Source organism: Anoplopoma fimbria, chromosome 9, assembly GCF_027596085.1.
Source record: "Anoplopoma fimbria isolate UVic2021 breed Golden Eagle Sablefish chromosome 9, Afim_UVic_2022, whole genome shotgun sequence".
Lineage (NCBI taxonomy): Eukaryota > Metazoa > Chordata > Actinopteri > Perciformes > Anoplopomatidae > Anoplopoma > Anoplopoma fimbria.
In genome coordinates this window covers 5620323-5638486 of record NC_072457.1, presented here as the reverse complement: position 1 = coordinate 5638486, position 18164 = coordinate 5620323, and the positions used below count along the sequence as shown (strand labels likewise).

The 18164-nt window shown below is 36.4% G+C and overlaps 1 protein-coding gene across 1 annotated transcript in view; it reads left to right on the top strand.

The window, feature by feature from the left end:
- The first annotated feature begins 1645 nt into the window (after positions 1 to 1645).
- The window catches only part of ttbk1a (tau tubulin kinase 1a), a 56101-nt gene continuing 39582 nt past the window's right edge, over positions 1646 to 18164 (top strand). Inside the window, exons 1-2 of the mRNA XM_054604061.1 lie at positions 1646 to 1699; positions 16778 to 16936. Of these exons, the coding sequence (XP_054460036.1) occupies positions 16829 to 16936 (108 nt within the window). The 5' untranslated portion in view covers positions 1646 to 1699; positions 16778 to 16828. The remainder of the gene's footprint in view (positions 1700 to 16777; positions 16937 to 18164) is intronic.

Below are 18164 nucleotides of genomic sequence, written 5' to 3'. Positions count from 1 at the left end.
TCTGCTGAGTCAAAACAAAGCTCTGAAAATGGAAATCTGGATTTCTATAAAAGGAAAATAATGAATGGGACTCAGATTGTTATGTTGCTGTAAGACTAAAACGTTTATATGATATTTATATGTGTGGTTCAGCGTTTTGTGTCTCTGTGGATGAAGAGTCACGAAGGAGAAAACTTCTGCTGATGAAGACCGTGTGATGTGGTCAAAAGCTCCAGAACAAGCCAGTAAGTGGAGCTGAGATTGTTTTCTTAATTATAGAAAAGGTCTGAACTCATTGGACTCAAAGCAGCAGAAATGGAGGAGGGGTACTTGTTCTTTGTTTTATACTAGCTTTCATAAGCTGATAATACTTGTGTACTTTTAATACTGATACTTTAACGGCAATAAGCTGATAATACTTGTGTACTTTTACTGGTGATATTTTAACTACATAATGAAGCTGATATAATACATAAAGCTGTGTTTACTTTTGCTGCTGATACTTTAACTGATACATAACTACTGGAGCTAATACTACTTGTGTACTTTTACTGCTGATACTTTAACTACATGAAGCTGATAATAATCAACACTTTTACTGCGGATACTTTCATGAAGCTGATAATACATTCGTACTTTTAATGCTGATATTTTAACTACAAAATGCTGATAATACTTGTGTACTTGTACTACTGATACTTTATCTACATAAAGCTAATAATACATGCGTTCATTTACTGCTGATACTTTAACTACATAACGCTAGTAATAAGTGTATACTTTTACTGCTGATACTTACATGAAGCTGATAATACTTTTATTTTACTACTGATACTTTATCTGCATGAAGCTAATACTACTTGTATACTTTTACTGCTGATACCTACATGAAGCTGATAATACTTGTGTACTTTTACTGCTGATACTTACATGAAGCTAATAATACTTGTGTACTTCTGCTGCTGATACTTTATCTGCATGAAGCTAATAATACTTGTGTACTTTTACTGCTGATACTTACATGAAGCTAATAATACTTGTGTACTTTTACTGCTGATACTTTAACTACATGAAGCTAATAATACTTGTGTACTTTTACTGCTGATACTTACATGAAGCTGATAATACTTGTGTACTTTTACTGCTGATACTTTAACTGCATAAAGCTAATAATACTTGTGTACTTTTACTGCTGATACTTACATGAAGCTGATAATAATTGTGTACTTTTACTGCTGATACTTTCATGAAGCTGATAATACATTTATTTTACTACTGATACTTTATCTGCATAAAGCTGATAATACTTGTGTGTACTTTTACTGCTGATACTTCAACTGCATGAAGCTAATAATACAGGTGTTCATTTACTGCTGATACTTACATGAAGCTAATAATACTTGTGTACTTGTACTGCTGATACCTACATGAATACTTTAACCACATGAGTACTTGTGTTGTGTTTGAACAGACTCCAGACCAGCATGTGTCACTGTGGAGCTGCAGCTTTAACACGGAGACACCGAGGAAGTGTGTGTGTGTGTGTGTGTGTGTGTGTGTGTGTGTGTGTGTGTGTGTGTGTGTGTGTGTGTGTGTGTGTGTGTGTGTGTGTGTGTGTGTGTGTGTGTCAGAGTCAGAGTGGTGCTGATGCTGTAGAGATGGAGCAGAGGGAGTGGAGGAGGAGGATCCTGCTCGGCTCCGGACAGAAAACAACATTCAGGTATGAAAACAAGGAAAACAAAACGTGAGCGAACTGATCGAAGCGAACAAGCGAACAAGCGAAGCGAACAAGCGAACAAGCGAAGCGAAGCGAAGCGATGCGGAAGAGTCTCTGTGTGTGTGTGTGTGTGTGTGTGTGTGTGTGTGTGTGTGTGTGTGTGTGTGTGTGTGTGTGTGTGTGTGTGTGTGTGTGTGTGTGTGTGTGAGGCCACAGGCGTTATGTCGGATCAATAGACTGTCCTCAGTAAACAGTCGATCAGATTTATCGTGTTTCTTCTCCTGTTGTGACGTCAGCAGGAGAAGAAGGTAGAAAAGGCCCGACGGGGAGAGGATGGATGAGGCGTTCAGGTGCTGCTGCTGACGGTGGGACAGAGCAGCGCCTCCTGCCTCAATCACGTGACACGCACAAGGAAGTCAATGTGAAGGCGGAAGCAATAAGTACACCACATGTACCATACTACAGTACAAAATAAAATACAGAATAATAATGTAAAGAATAGAGAATAAGTAGTGGTTTTGCTCAAAGTGGGGATGTGTTTTAAATGTCAAATAAATGAATTAAATATTATGATAAGATAAGATAAGATAAGATAATCCTTTATTAGTCCCGCAGCGGGGAAATTTGCAGGCTTACAACATTACATTACATTACATTACATTACAGTCATTTAGCAGATGCTTTTAATATGAGTGTGAAGATCAAATACAAATATCTCTCGAATAGTCGAGGTTTAAAACTGACCCGAGAACAGTGTCCTTCTGTAAACAGAGCGACCGATGCAGAGAACGAGTACGAAATTAATCGTGAAATGAAACTGAATGAGTTTCATTTCTTTATTCAGGTTGCTCGACTAAACATTACGCTGAAATTAGTTTAATAATAAATCCATCCTCCATTTCATAAATCCATCAATGTTGGTGATTGACCTTTAGAGTGGTATTCATATGAAGCATATGCAGGCTTTTTTTTACATTACATTACATTACATTATATTACATTACAGTCATTTAGCAGACGCTTTTATCCAAAGCGACTTACAGGAAGTGTATTCAACATAGGTATTCAAGAGAACTACTAGTCACCAGAAGTCATAAGTGCATCTCCTTTCTTAAACAAGCATCTTAAAGCATAAACCAGAGCAAAAGTATAGTGCAGAGGCAAATTACTACGAAAACAATAATTGCAACAGACTAATACGAATATAATAAGTGCTACAAACTACTACGAATAGGATAAGTGCAGTAAACAAATACGAATTCAATAAGTGCAGCGAACTGATACGAATACAGTAAGTGCAACAACTAATACGAATGCAATAAGTGCTACAAGGAAGGCTCAGGGTAGTACAACAGCGTAGAGTAAAGTGCACACAAGAGACATAGTAAAAAAAAAAAACAAGATCAAAATAAGTATTATAAATAAGCAAATGAGCAATAAAAAACAGTAAAAAAAACAGTCAAGAACAGTAGAGAATCCACAGTAACTGAAATATTATATATACAGACAGAAACTATTATACCTATTGTATTACACAATAAAAAAATAAAAAATGAAAAATAAAAAATAAAATAAAACAAGTATTATAAATAAGCAATAAAAAAAAAACAGTAGAGAAAAACAACAATAACTGAAATATTATATTTACAGACAGAAAAATAAATAAAATAATAATACTAATAATAATAATAATAATAATAACTTTATATAGCACCTTTTAAATGTGTCGGCGGCTGTGGCTCAGTGGAGAGCAGGGTCGTCCTCCAATCAGAGGATCGGCGGTTCGATCCCTGGCTCCGGCAGTCCATGTCGATGTGTCCTTGGGCAAGACACTTAACCCTGAGTTGCTCCTAAAGGCTGTGCCATCGGTGTATGAATGGGTGTGAATGATTAGAGAGACCCTGATGGGCAGGTGGCACCTTGGATGGTAGCCCCTGTCATCAGTGTATGAATGGGTATGAAAGGGTGAATGATTAGTAATGTAAAAGCGCTTTGACTAGACTAGAAAAGCGCTATACAAGCACAGTCCATTTACCATTACCATTTAAAAACAAGGTTTACAAAGTGCTTCGACAGACAAGCCAGCAAAACAGTGCAATAGAAGAAACATTAAGAACAATCGTTAGGATAAAACTAAACAAAGAAACAAAATGAAATAACAAGTGACAATCAAATAAATGAACAAAATAAATAAAATCAAATGAAATATAGTATGGTGGTAAAATATAGTAAACAAATATAAGATAAAATACTAAGACCAAATGAAAAGGAAACATGAAATGACGACATCACATAAAAGCCATTCTGTAAAAATGTGTTTTAAGAAGTGATTAAAAAGAGATAAAATAAAATAATCCTTTATTAGTCCCGCAGCGGGCAAATTTACAGGATTACAGCAGCATAGATATAGTGCAAACAAGAGACATACAGTACCAGTCAAAAGTTTGGACACACCTTCTCATTGAACTACTTTGAAGAATCTAAAATATAAAACATATTCTGGTTTGTTGAGCATTTGTTTGTTTACCACATAATTTCATATGTGTTCCTTCAGAGTTTGGATGTCTTCAATATTAATCTACAATGTAGAAAAAAAGAAAGAAAGAAAGAAAAAAACCACAGAATGAGAAGGTGTGTCCAAACTTTTGACTGGTACTGTAGTAAAAAAAAAAAGATCAAAACTAAGTTTTATAAATAAGCAAATGAGCAATAAAAAAGCAGTAAAAAACTGTAAAGAATCCACAGTAACTGAAATATTATATATACAGACAGAAACTATTAGTGTATTGGTGTCATGTGGTCTACTGGGAGCAGAGCTGGTTGTGCAACCTGACAGCAGCAGGAAGGAAGGACCTGCGGTACCTCTCCTTCACACACCGGGGGTGAAGCAGCCGGTGGCTGAAGGAGCTGCACAGAGCTGCCAGGGTGTCCTGCATGGGGTGGGAGGTGTTGTTCATCAGGGATGATAGCTTGGCCATCATCCTCCTGTCTCCCACCACCTCCACCGTATCCAGTGGACACCCCAGCACACTGCTGGCCTTCCTGACAAGTTTGTTCCAAATGTACAACAAAATATAGATTCAAGTACATAAAAAAGTAAAAATGCATTAATATTATTAGGTTGTAACATCCTTTTTACAGTGGAGGTTTGTTTTAAATGTCTTGTAAATTAATTTTCCATATTATAATATATAATAAAATAGATAATCAAATACATTTTAATAATAATAGTAAATAAAGATGGTATAAAAACATACTGGTGTTTTGTTTTAAGTTTGGGTGTGTTTTAAAATGTCCAAATATAAACACAATACTATACTACAAAATAGGATATAGAATAAAATATATAAAAAATAAATTAAAATTGAATTAAGATAAAAACACTAAAGTGGGATAAAAACACACTCATGGTTTGTTTACATTGGGAGTTTAAAATTTTCCAAAATAAATACAATACTTTACTATAAAGTTAATATAGGATCCAATACAAATGTAAGAACAAATGAAAATAATAAGGTGGTATAAAAACATATAGGTGGTTTGTTTACAGTCGGGTTTTAAAATGTTCTGAAATAAATAAAACCCTCAAACATTCAAAAAGTAAAGGATTATAGTTGTTGCATTAACATCTTTTTATTAAGTAAAAGTAGATCCAATATAAATAGTCATTTCGTGTCAGTTGATGATCACATTTACAGACAGAAGGAGGCGGGAGGTACACAGCGATGAACCGCGTACGTCAACTTCTCTGAATACTTCACTCTCCTGTTTTACAGTGGACCATATCAAGAAATCCATCAACAAGTTTTATTCATATTGCACCTTTAAAACAAATCAAATGCAATTTAAAGTTGAAAAAAAATTGAGAGACTAAGTAAAACAATTTGAATACATGAATAAAATACAACACTGAATTAATTGATCATGGTAAAACCCTAAAAAAAAAGTATAAGTAGAGTGAAATTAAACAAGAAATAGAATATTTATTAAAATACTAAAACCATAGTATAAATACACATAAGACACTGAAAGTCAGACGTAATAAAAAGCTATGACAATAAAGACCATAAAATGATAAAACCTTTCAAAAAAGCCAGATTCCTGTTAAAGAAAAAATGACAATATTTTCAGCCACTCACAGATCCAAAAAACAGCTAAAAGCAGAATCACTGAATATGTTTAGTTCTGATTTGTGGAAAAGCTAAACGAGAAGAACAAGAGGATTGGCGGGCTTTACTGGTTCAAAAACTAAAAGCATTCCTGAGAGGTAGTCTGGTGCGAGGCCATGTAGTGACTATAAACTACATTGCAAATGTCCCTGCTGTGGGACTAATAAAGGATTATCTTATCTTGTCTTACTTACTTTAAAACAAACAGGAAAAACTAACCCTGTACAGCCGGCTAGTTATAAAAGCATGCATGATAGACACTAAGGCTGCAAGGGAACATCTAAAAAGGCCAGTGTGGGGAGCATAAATAAAGAACCTGTCTGGCAAGTATTCAGGCGTTAGTCCATTAAGTGAACACCAAGTGAGTGAAAATGACTTTAAAATCTTTTCTTAAACTGACAACCAGTGAAGAGACTTTAGGACTGGTGAGGCGTTCGCTGTCCTTCTGGTCAGTACATGCCTGCTGCACTGTGACTGATATCGAGCATATTTATAGCTTTCTTTGGTGGACCAGATAATCCAATAACCAGGCCTGCTGTAGTGATGGAAGCATGCATTAGTCTGTCAATATCTGCCAGGGAGAGAAACGGTTGCACTTTAGCAATATTTATAATGAGATAAAAGTCTGTTTCAGTGAGATTATTGATGTGAGATTCAAAAATTCAAATCAGGGGGCAAGTTTTTTTTGCAAGGGATGTTTTTGTGCCTGGGATCTCTTTCTGGACATTTGCTCCAATTAATTAAACCTTGGTCTTATCTTTGTTTAATAGTGTAAGAAGATACGTGACATCCACAAGGTAATATGATCAATATAGAGCTAATGCTATTGGGTGAGAAGGAGAACTGTATCAGCAAAATGTACTTAAAGGATAAAAAGTTAGAGTACTCATTATGCAAATTGTACCCTTGGATCTTGGAAGAAAATTACGTTATCGCTGCTCTGTGAAGTAACCAAAGCTGTTACATAAATGTAGTGCAGTAAAAAGTACAATATTTCCAACTGAGCTGTAGTGGAGTAGAAGTTTAAAGTAGCAGAAAGTGAATCGAATGGACAAGAATATAAAAGAATATATAAAAAGAATAAATAGAAAATGACAATGAAACAAAGCACTAGTGAATAGTATGTTTAAGATTTTTAATTATTTTTTTCCATTTTATAATTATGTTTCCTGTATCAATACACCATAGCAAATTCTTTGTGTGAAACCCTTTTTGGTATTAAAACCGGATTCTGATTCTGTGCAGTAAAAGTACCTCAAAATAGTACTAAAGTAAAGTACTTGAGTATATGTATGTACTTAGTTGCTTAGTTGCCAGATGGTTAAGGTGTGGACACGTTACAAATGACGTGATTTCCCCTCTCTAATGACGGTGATCAATAAATATGAATCAGCTCGATGTGAAGCTACAGTTTTAGCCTCGTGAGGAATACCTAGTGTGTTTCTATTGGTCGAAGAGAACGTTCGCTCAGTCTGAACAGAGGTGAACTCGATCAGATTTCAGTGAAACAGGAAATGCACGCTCTAATCCATTCAACATTTGTAGGACGGACGTGTGAAGTGACCTTCAGGCTGGTTGTAGTTTCTGATGGAGTTACCACATCTCAAAAGTTCTGCAACGTTTATTCAACTCTCAGAATTCCTGCCTGACAGTTTGACACCATCGCTGCGTGTTCCCATAAATATTTGGTAAACTGATCGTAGCTTCTTAATTTAATCTACTTTGTTTATCGAGATGCATCATATTTTTATTAGGTTATTGCACGTTTTTCTATTTCAAATCTGAATCCCTCAAAGTAAGTCCAACTGTCAGATATGTTTGAATAAAAAGGAAAAGTACAGCATTCCCTCTGAAATGTGATGGAGGAATAGGAAAATGTCTCCAAAAAATATAATTTAATGACTGAAGAGTAAAAAAAAAAGAAAAGTGTAGACACAAAGGAGAAGAATCTCATTAGAAATGAATTGATTTATTAACAAATTAAATGTTTAATTAAAACTTATTAAAAATAACCCTTTTGTTGACAAGAAAGTTACAAAAGTACTTATGAAACATACAACAGTCACATTTTACAGTTTCTGTGGCTCGAATAAAATCTAAATTATAGGAAATGCCAGCTAATTAGTCAAATATCAGAGAATGAATCTGCAACTGTTATGATAGTTGATCAGTCCACTGAATAACTTTGGGTTTAGGACTAACGGTTGGAAAAAGCAAGACATTTGAATGCATTCAATTCAAATTCTGGGAAACAGAAAATTACATTTGGAAATGTTATAAACAAAACAACTAAATATAAACTGATGATAAAAATAAGTTGCATCCCTGAAATAATTAAATCAGATACAAAATATTCAGTAAAAATAATGTAATAAATCTTCTGTTGTGTCCATGACAAAAGACACAACATTTAAATTTAATCAGTAAGGATTACAGCAGCATACATTTAAGTGCAAATGAGTATCAAAATAATTATTATAAATCAGATGTGCAATAAAAAACAGTAAAAACATAAAAATATTTTGAATCAGATGTCCTTAAAAGATAAAGAGAAAATAGTTTCATATTAATAATACTTTTTGTAAATATATACTTTAAGATAAGATAAGATAAGATAATCCTTTATTAGTCCCGCAGCGGGGAAATTTACAGGATTACAGCAGCAAAGAGGATAGTGCAAACAAGAGACATAGTAAAAAAAAAAAAAAAAAAAAAAAGATCAAAATAAGTATTATAAATAAGCAAATGAGCAATAAAAAACAGTAAAAAAACAGTCAAGAACAGTAGAGAATCCACAGTAACCGAAATATTATATATACAGACAGAAACTATTATACCTATTGTATTGCACAGTGTATTAGTGTCATGTGGTCTAAAATTACACTATGCAAGTTTATACAAAGTATATATATAATCAATAATAAAAACAATGTTAATATGAACTAATATTTAATAACAACAGGACAAAATGTATCAAATAAACAAAGTAAAGGTATCAATGAAAAAAATATTTTGAATCAGATGTCAGACAAAATAGTTTCATATTAATTATCCTTTTTTAAATGTATACTTTAAATTGCACTATACAAGTATACATATATAATCAATAATAAAAACAATGTTAATATGAACTAATATTTAATAACAACAGGACAAAATGTATCAAATAAACAAAGTAAAGGTATCAACGAAACAAATATTTTGAATCAGATGTCCTTAAAAGATAAAGACAAAATAGTTTCATATTAATTATCCTTTTTTTATTTAAATAAAACAAAGTAAAGAGGATAGTGCAAACGAGACATAGTAAAAATAGATCAAAATAAGTATTATAAATAAGGAGAAGCAATTTTGAATCAGTCAATGTCCTTTAAAGACAAAATAGTTTCATATTAATTATCCTTTTTTTTTACTTTATAAATATTAATTAATTTTTTATTGTTTTTTACTATGAAATATTATATATACAGACAGAAACTATTATACCTACTTTAAATTGCACTATACAAGTTTAAACAAAGTAAATATATAATTAATAATAAAAATCAATGTTAATATGAGCTAATATTTAATAACAACAGGACAAAATGTATCAAATAAACACAGTAAAAGGAACAAAATGTTCACTTTGGGGGCGTTTTATTTTGAAAGCACTGACTGGATGTTGTGGTTGTGCGTGGTGACGCTGGTTGACGCTGTGGATGCGGGGCTGCAGTGCGGACAAACAGGCTGGAGAACCTGACACCCACAGACCGCCTCTGACAGACAGACAGCCGGACCGGGTCAGCTGCTCTTGGACCTGGTTTTGTCCTGGATTTGCCTCCTGGATCTGGTCCTGCAGGAGGAGGACCAGTCCGCATCATCCCCATCCCCATCCCCATCCTCCTCCCTCTCCTCCTCCTCCTCCTCATCATCATCTGCAGCAACGGAGGACCAGAGAGGAGGACCCGGACCCGGACCCAGGGCTTCAGGTTTTAATGAGCGTCTTTTTGGACCCGGTCCTGGTCCTGCAGCCGGTCTGCTGTGCATCCCTCTGCCGGTCTGGTTTGATCCTGAACCTGTCTAGAGGAGACATAGATGGTGGTTTAGTCCTGAGGGAGACTGAGGCCCAAACCCCGGCCCCCTTTAGAGGAACGGTGGGTTTTCTGGACCAGGACGTTTTGTGCCGAAATAAAATCCCAGATGAAGATTCCCAAAAGGCGGAAAAGGAGCGGACGGTGCGCCAGGTAGGCCTGATCCGGACTAGGTCTAGGTCTAGCCCGGACCACAGAGATCAGTGTGTGTGTGTGTGTGTGTGTGTGTGTGTGTGTGTGTGTGTGTGTGTGTGTGTGTGTGTGTGTGTCCCGCAGTGATGCATGAACAGAAGATTATTTATTTATTGATCCTGATCAGAAACACCTTTGATATGAATGTGACCTGATGATTGTTTTTTTTTTTTTGCTGGATTTGAACTTGGATCCGGGTTGTGTGTCACTGGAATGATTTTTTTTTTTTTTCTAATTCATAACTCGGGTGAGTCCGGGCCAGATTTATTGATCAGCAGGATGTGGTGGTGCGCATGCGCAGAGAGCACCCATGACTGTGCACTGCAGAGAGGAAGGATTCAATATGGGTGATGCAGAGAGAGACAGGGCGGGGGGAGCAAACCAAACCTGGACCAAGTTCGTCTATGAAACATGATTTTTATTATTGCATTAGTAAATATAACAGAGAAAAACAATATATATGATGTAAAAAAATATATAAATATTTAGATTTGATGGATGGAATAATGTTTGTGCCAAAATAATGACAAAAACTTAATGACTATGATTATGACAGCAAAAAGTACAATTTAATATAACTCTGATATTAATTTCTGGCAGAAATGTTGATATGAGATTTCATTATTTGTTGTAACCATTTTCTACTTTGCACATTGCAATTTTTAATCATTACATAAAGGGAGTTATTTTTGAGGAATTAAATGTCATTGCCAGAGCAGGGCATCAATATGATGTAACAAAAGGTTAAATATGCAGATTTAAAGTTTGATATGTAACAACTTTTGGGTCAAAATCCAATTTTGACACAATTTGATCCAAAGAAAAAAAAACATTTGAACATATGATGAATTTCAAATAACAGTCAGATCTTCAGATAAATACATATTCAGAAACTAAAATCAATAAAATAACAAATCAATTATTTAAAGTTCCTGGAAATAAAGCGCTTCATTTGAATCTCATTGATTTAATTGTATGTATTCATTTGTTCTTAACAGAATTTTTATTTTTATTTGTTGTTAACAGTTGTTACTTTTCAAATTCAAATTGTATTTTTATTATTATATAATTTAACACATTATTTTGTTTTGGGATTGTGGCACAAACAGTTTCTCACTAGTATCTTGCTTGAATTTACACTCAAATAATAAAATAAAATAAAATGATTTAGAGTAAATTAATAAAAAAAATCTGTCAAATTACAGTGTTTTTTACTAATATTATGTTAGAGTTTGAAATATTTTGCATTTAAATGTGTATTTTTTTAGCGTTGATATATAACTGCTCAGACCCTGCAGATGTTTCTGAGCTGCTGATAACGAATATGCAAATGTTCTTTCGCTATTGTTCTCTCTATTGTTCCATCTGACGTCAGATTCACCAAAACACTTTGAGTGTAAACCAGAGTACACAAAGTTAGCAGACTGGAGGCCATCATACTGATAGAGCTTCTCCTGTTAGCGGCCAAGCTAACAAGATAGAAGCCTTTCTTCTCTCCATTGAATTAAATGATGTGAACGACACTTTAGAGGAAGTAAACGGCTCATGAGAAAGTTCAGCGTGTTAGCATCTTCTCAAATGACTAGCGTGTTAGCTGTTAGCTCCTCAGCTAAATAGTTCATCATTAAACCCTTTGAAGAAACAAAGCTGCAAAAGTTTAATCATTCTGTGGCGGCCATAGAGCAGACCGGCACATACGGGTACTTGGTTGATTTACCTTAAAGAAAGGTTGATCAGTCATCAAACCCCTTCAGTCTACCCCCCAACAAAGACATAGACTGTTTAAAAAAAGTGGACATAGTCACCGTGATGACCCATTGGTTTCGGACTACGGTTCTGAAGCCTCTAGTTTGGCATTTTGGCGGTCGCCTTCTTGTTTTTATGCAACCAGTGAACGGAAGTGACCATATATAAACTACCGACGCGTGACGTCATGGTAGCAACCAGTCATCACAAGGTAGCCCCGCCCTAAAGCATACTCTGCTTTATGTTTTTTTTTACTCTAAATTGGACCATAAATCACTAAATGAACATCATGCTGTATTGAAGAAGACTTGAAACTAGAGATTGAGACCATAAACTCATGTTTACAATGTTTACTGAGGGAATAAATCAAGTTAGAAGTAGAGTCATTTTCCATAGACTTCTATACAATCAGACTTCTTTTTGCAACCAGAGGAGTCGCCCCCTGATGGCCAATAAAAAAAAAAAAAGTAAGACCAGAGTTTGCCGCCTTGTCCGTGTGTATCAATAACCCAAGTCAGTGGCCTCACATTGCTAATCTAGTTTAACAACCTGCTACACAACAGCTTTTCAACATTTCCTGTTTCCCTCCTGAAGTGACAGGGCAATCCTTTTCCCAAAAAGGGGGCGTGGCCTTGATTCCGGTCTGGTCTATGTTCAGTTTACATAAATGGTTCACATCATATATGTCTTGTGACTCTATGAAGCAAAACATTATCAACTCAAAACCCTTAATCAAAGGTTAAGTATGTCTGAGAGTTATGAGCAGTAAAAACAAAGAGGTTTCTCTTAGATTGTTTTGTTCGAATAGTTTAGAAGCCTGAGGATGTAAAAAAAATATATATATAAACATACATTTTTGTACAAAAATATATATATATAAATGATTTCCACATCACAGAACAAACCACAAAACAAACCGCAATCTAACGTTTGACCTCAGGCTAGAGAACAGCTTCAAAGGTCAGGACCTTGAGTTGCATGTAAGCTAAAGGTGTTTTGGTGAATGTGGCTTCATGAAGGTCGATGTAAACAGTGGAGGTTCGATGTTATTCGCTGTTCAAGGACACGAAGCTGTTCCTCTTTAACCTGCCTGTCTGAAGGCCTGACCCTCCAAGCTCTGCCCCCTGTGATGTCACTGTTTAGGCCTGTGTGTGTGCAGGTCGGAGACGGCTGCAGCGGTCGGCCGTCCTCCTCCTCCTCCTCCTCTTCCTCCTTCTCTCTTGGTTAACTCTGCCCTCTGTTTTGGCTTGTAGGCTAACACAGGAACAGGAAGGGTTTTGTCCCGCTCAGGATTTGTTGTAAGCCGTCAGGTTTTCCGGGAGCTCAGAACTATGGTGAGCTCCGGCTGACTTCATCAGATCAAAAACTGGAATGATGCAAACCCGGCTTCTGGCAGAGCACCCCTTCCCCCCCTCCCCGCCCCCACCCCCTCAATAACAGACTAGTAGATTTGTAAGTGAAGAAGAGATGATGATGATGATGATGATGATGATGATGATGATGATGATGATGATGATGATGAAGAAGAAGAGCAAACTGAGGTTTGAAGGTCGAGAGTGTGTCTGTCAGGATGTTTCACTCTGATCTGCTGCTGAGACGCTGCTGGACCTCAGAGTTTCTCTGTGTCACTCTCTGTGTCTTTTATCAATACACTATAATACTATATATGTATACTCCATACTCTATGTTAATATACGGCACAATATATACAATATCACAAAACAGGAGATGATACAAAAAAGTAAGATACAACATAATGCAATATTGCTCAATAATATGATACTATAGGTTACAATACAATACGATATTACAATATATAAATTATATTAATGTATTAATATTAAATGATGCTGTGGGGGTCAGACAGTACTATAGTATAGTAGAATTTACAATATATAACTATGGTTTGATAATAATATCCAAATATGCATAGAGTATATTGCTTCACTACCGTTTTTACAAATACTTTATCATAAGAGATGATGCAATACAATACTATATACACTGCAGTGTACAGATACTACACTATATACTTTACACTCTATACTGCACAATGTGACATAATGCAATATACTAACCTGATAAGAATATAATCATTTCACTACAAAACAAATATGAAAATACGATCTTAATAATATTAAACATGCAAATCTAATTTTCTATACTATTGCGTACAAATACTATACTATACTGCAACTGCAAGATATGATGTAATACTATGCACAACTTCACCATACCATAGCATACTTAATATTTGATAATAACATACTAACCTTTATTATGCTTTGCTACTATGCTAGTGTACAAATACCATATTACATCATACTATACTATACTATACTGTTCTATATAGCTATATATAAATATTGCTAACCTTTTCCATATAATATGATACTATTCTAATGTATTCTATGTTTATTATACTGCGCTATCCAACAATGCATTATATCACTAAATTGAATCAGCTCTGATTGGCCGGTTGTTAGACTTCCAGTTGCAGCGAATGCAGAGAGACTCTGTGGTCCCGCCCTCTGCAGTGATTGGCGGCTCAGCAGTGAGTTGAGGCCTGCAGCAGGTTTCACTACATCTCCAGTGTTTCAGTGACTCCCAGCTGCTGGTCGCTGGTCAGCTGTTGATGATGATGATGATGATGATGATGCTTCTGCTGCTGCTGCTGCTGTGCAACACAGCTGTATCACTGCAGGTGCAGAGAAGCCTCCTCCCCCCCCTCCCTCCTCCCCAGTCCGTCCAGTCCTCTTGCCAGAGCTGGTCTGACTGGAAACCCAGCGGACACTCTCCATTATATTTCTGCAGTCCGCCTGAGCTCTGCATGCACCGACGACGGCCCGTGGCATTGCATGCAGAAACAGCATGGTTTAAGGGACTGACATGCATCACTTTGAACTTTGAACAAAATTTTGCCCCCTACGAATCCACCGTAAAAAAAAAAGAAAAGCCATCCATGGCAGACATGTTGCATCAGAGCAGCAGCGTTGAACAGATTGGCTCGGGTCGGGACTGCCTGCAGAGCACTGAAGTGACAGACAGGTGGTTACAGGTGAATGCAGATTCAGATGGCGGCTGTGAGAGTGATGCTGAGTAAGAGGCTGGTGAACACGGCCATCTCATTCTCTACTGCTAGCTCATAATCGGTGAGAAGGAACAGGGTTTAAGGTTGTCTACTTCAGACATATTTGCTCCTGCTGTGCCTTAATTAGCTCAGTTATAATAAATCACTTTATTATTTGCAGGACCGTCTGAGTCAATGACCCCAAATAAGTGGTCAAATAAGAAAAACACTCACAATATTCAAGATTACAGCCAGCATCAAACCTCGACCCAAATATGTAAAGGGTCTTTCTGTCCCCTGTAGTTGTATTCTCAGGCAGAGTGCTCACTCCCAGGCCATTTGATCTCAAACAAGCTCCTCCAACACTCAAAAAGTGTTTCAAACATTCGACCCGACCTCATCCAGTTTACCAGTCCAACCAATTCATTTATGACGCTTATTGGGAGCGTGACTCGACTTGGGAGTGTGCACTACCTGCCAAGATTAACACCATTATTAGCTTCTTATACCTAAATGACTAAACGACTTATTTGTCACTGCGTTTCAAAATGAAGGGCTAAATTATTAGGACATGTCTCAGAAATAACAGAACTATCAGTCAAAGCGTTACTGAACTGTCACATTACTGAAGCGTTCAGTATTTCCCAGGTTTTGATGCTCATTGCTAACAATTCACTTCAGTCTACCATAACAGTTCAGCGCCCAGCCCTTATCACTATCAGTTATTCTTTATATATATTTTTTTAACCTCTGAACTGAATTTTTTGAGGAATAATTCCTCATTTAGTGAGGTAGATGTTTTAATTGATACTCTCATGTCCGTGCGATACATATGAAGCTACAGCCGGCAGCTTGTTAGCTTAGTTTAGCATCAACAAGGGAAACAGGGGGAAGAGTTAACTAAATCCACCTTCCAGCTTCTCTAAAGCTCCATGATAAACGTGTTATATCTCATTTGTTTAATCTTAAAAATAAACAGAAGTATGAAAACAATGTGGTGGTTTTACTGGGGGTTTAGTGATTTTTTCTTGACTGGGAGCAGTGACTTCCTGGAGTCTAACCCAGACCCATGAACCCCGGTAAAATGACCAACTGTTATTTTTATACTAGGCAGGTGGACTTTGTTTCCATTGGACAGAGCCAGGCTAACTGTTTCCCCCTGTTTCCAGTCTTTATGCTAAGCTACGCTAACTGGCTGCTGGTGGGAGCTTCATGTTTAGCTGACGGACATGAAAGTGGTATTAATCTGAACATCTAACTGTCAGAGAGGAAAGACGTGAGTTTCCTAACATGTCAAACTATTCCTTTAACCTTAAAATACAATTTTTTTTATAATAGCAGGTTGTTAATTAAAGTAGTTTTTGAGAATAGTTCCTTGTAGTTCAGGTGGCTCATGTTGGGACTCGTTCCAGTGCCGAGCTGATCGTTAGCTCACAAACCATCCCGTTGTGATCTCTGATGATTCGGTGGAGTGAATTGGCCGTCGGGCCGTCGCAGCGTTCAGGATGAGAGCAGAGTGTCCGTCTGCTTCCTTCTGCACACATGATATTTGCTCCAGTTACTGCAAATACCATCACACACCCCCAAACCCAACCCCCCTCCTCCCCCTCCCCCACCGGCCTGTAGCCTGATCCAGCTGAAGAATGGCTTCTAATGGCAGCCAGCCATCTCTAATGCCTGTTGTTATACTGGACTGCTGTGATCACTGTCCCAGCACACAGGGCTGTGGTTTGACTGGGAGCCTCCCAGTACCAAGATGATGTGTTTAATTTACTGACTGTTCTGCCTGTCTCTCCACCCCCCACCCCCTCCATCCTCCCCCCCCTCACAGATAAATGGCTCTTTTAAGCTGGGAGCTGCTCGTGTTCTGTCTGGCTGGCAGATGCAGTGCCTAGTCCCCGGCCTCCAGGACAACGCCAACATGAACGGGACGTCCGAGCAGGCCGACATCCTGCCGCCGAACTGCATGGTCAAAGACCGATGGAAAGTGGTGAGTCAGGAACCCCCCCCCCGTGCCTCCCCCTCCCCAGATCACTTTACAGATCCTGCTGTGGAGCTATAAAAGCCATTGATTTTTGCACACACATTTTTTACACAATTTATAGTTCTTTTTCTGCTTCTTTTTAAATAAATATATATTTGTAAAAATGATTTTGCGATACATGTTGTTTTCTTCTTCTTCATGTTATCATCATTATTATTTTCATTATTATTATTATTATTATTATTAATAGAGCCCGAGAACTGACGCAGGACAAGGACCTTATTGAAATTGAAATAATAATAATTATTATTATTATAATTTTTCTCAGGTATCAGGACTGTTGGAAATTTTTATATTTATTATAATAAAAATAAAAATAAATATTTTTTATTATTATTATTATTATGCTTTTGAATCATTTATTTACATTTTAATTGTTTGATGTATTTTTTATTATTTATTATTATTATAGTTTATTAATTTAATTATATACTTAGTGTATTTATCCATTTTCATTTATATTTATTAATTTGATTAGAGTTTAAATCAGACAAATGGAATAAAAAAGACAAAGGGGCGTATACTGTACAGGGAAAGCAAAATACTTTATTCTTTACCTAAGAAAGGTAATACCATATTCATAATGTTAAAGATATTTATAGGTTATAACATGAAAACATCATGATAAAATGAGAGGTGAAGTCATTTTCAAAGATGTTCTGTAGGAAATCTCATAATCTAACCGACAAAAGCACAGGAAATGTCAAAATGGCCCATTGAGAAGAAAACTATCAGTAATTTAATTTTGTGATCATATTTATTATTACACAAAAAGTATTTGTGTCAAACTGCTGCGGTTGCTCTGAAGAAATATAGAGAGAGAGACAACCAGTGAGACGTCTCACACATTCACAGTTTGAACTCATCAATCACACATTTACTGTGAAGTCCTTTTTACTTCACAGAGAGTTTCCACATCGTCAGACTGCAAATAGAAAAATCATCCGTTTTTGTCAAAGTCACAGCATCCTCGGGTGTTGATGCATCCATCAGGACCTCAAGGCTTGTGCCTTCAAGGACACTCCAACATATTCATATTCTAAAAATATGAATAATTCACAGGCTGAAATCCAAAATGAAATCCAGAAGAACAAACACAATGTAAAAATGTTTATCAGCTGAATCTGAAATGTCACATGTTGAAGCAGCCCTCAGCTCCATCACCACCTGAACA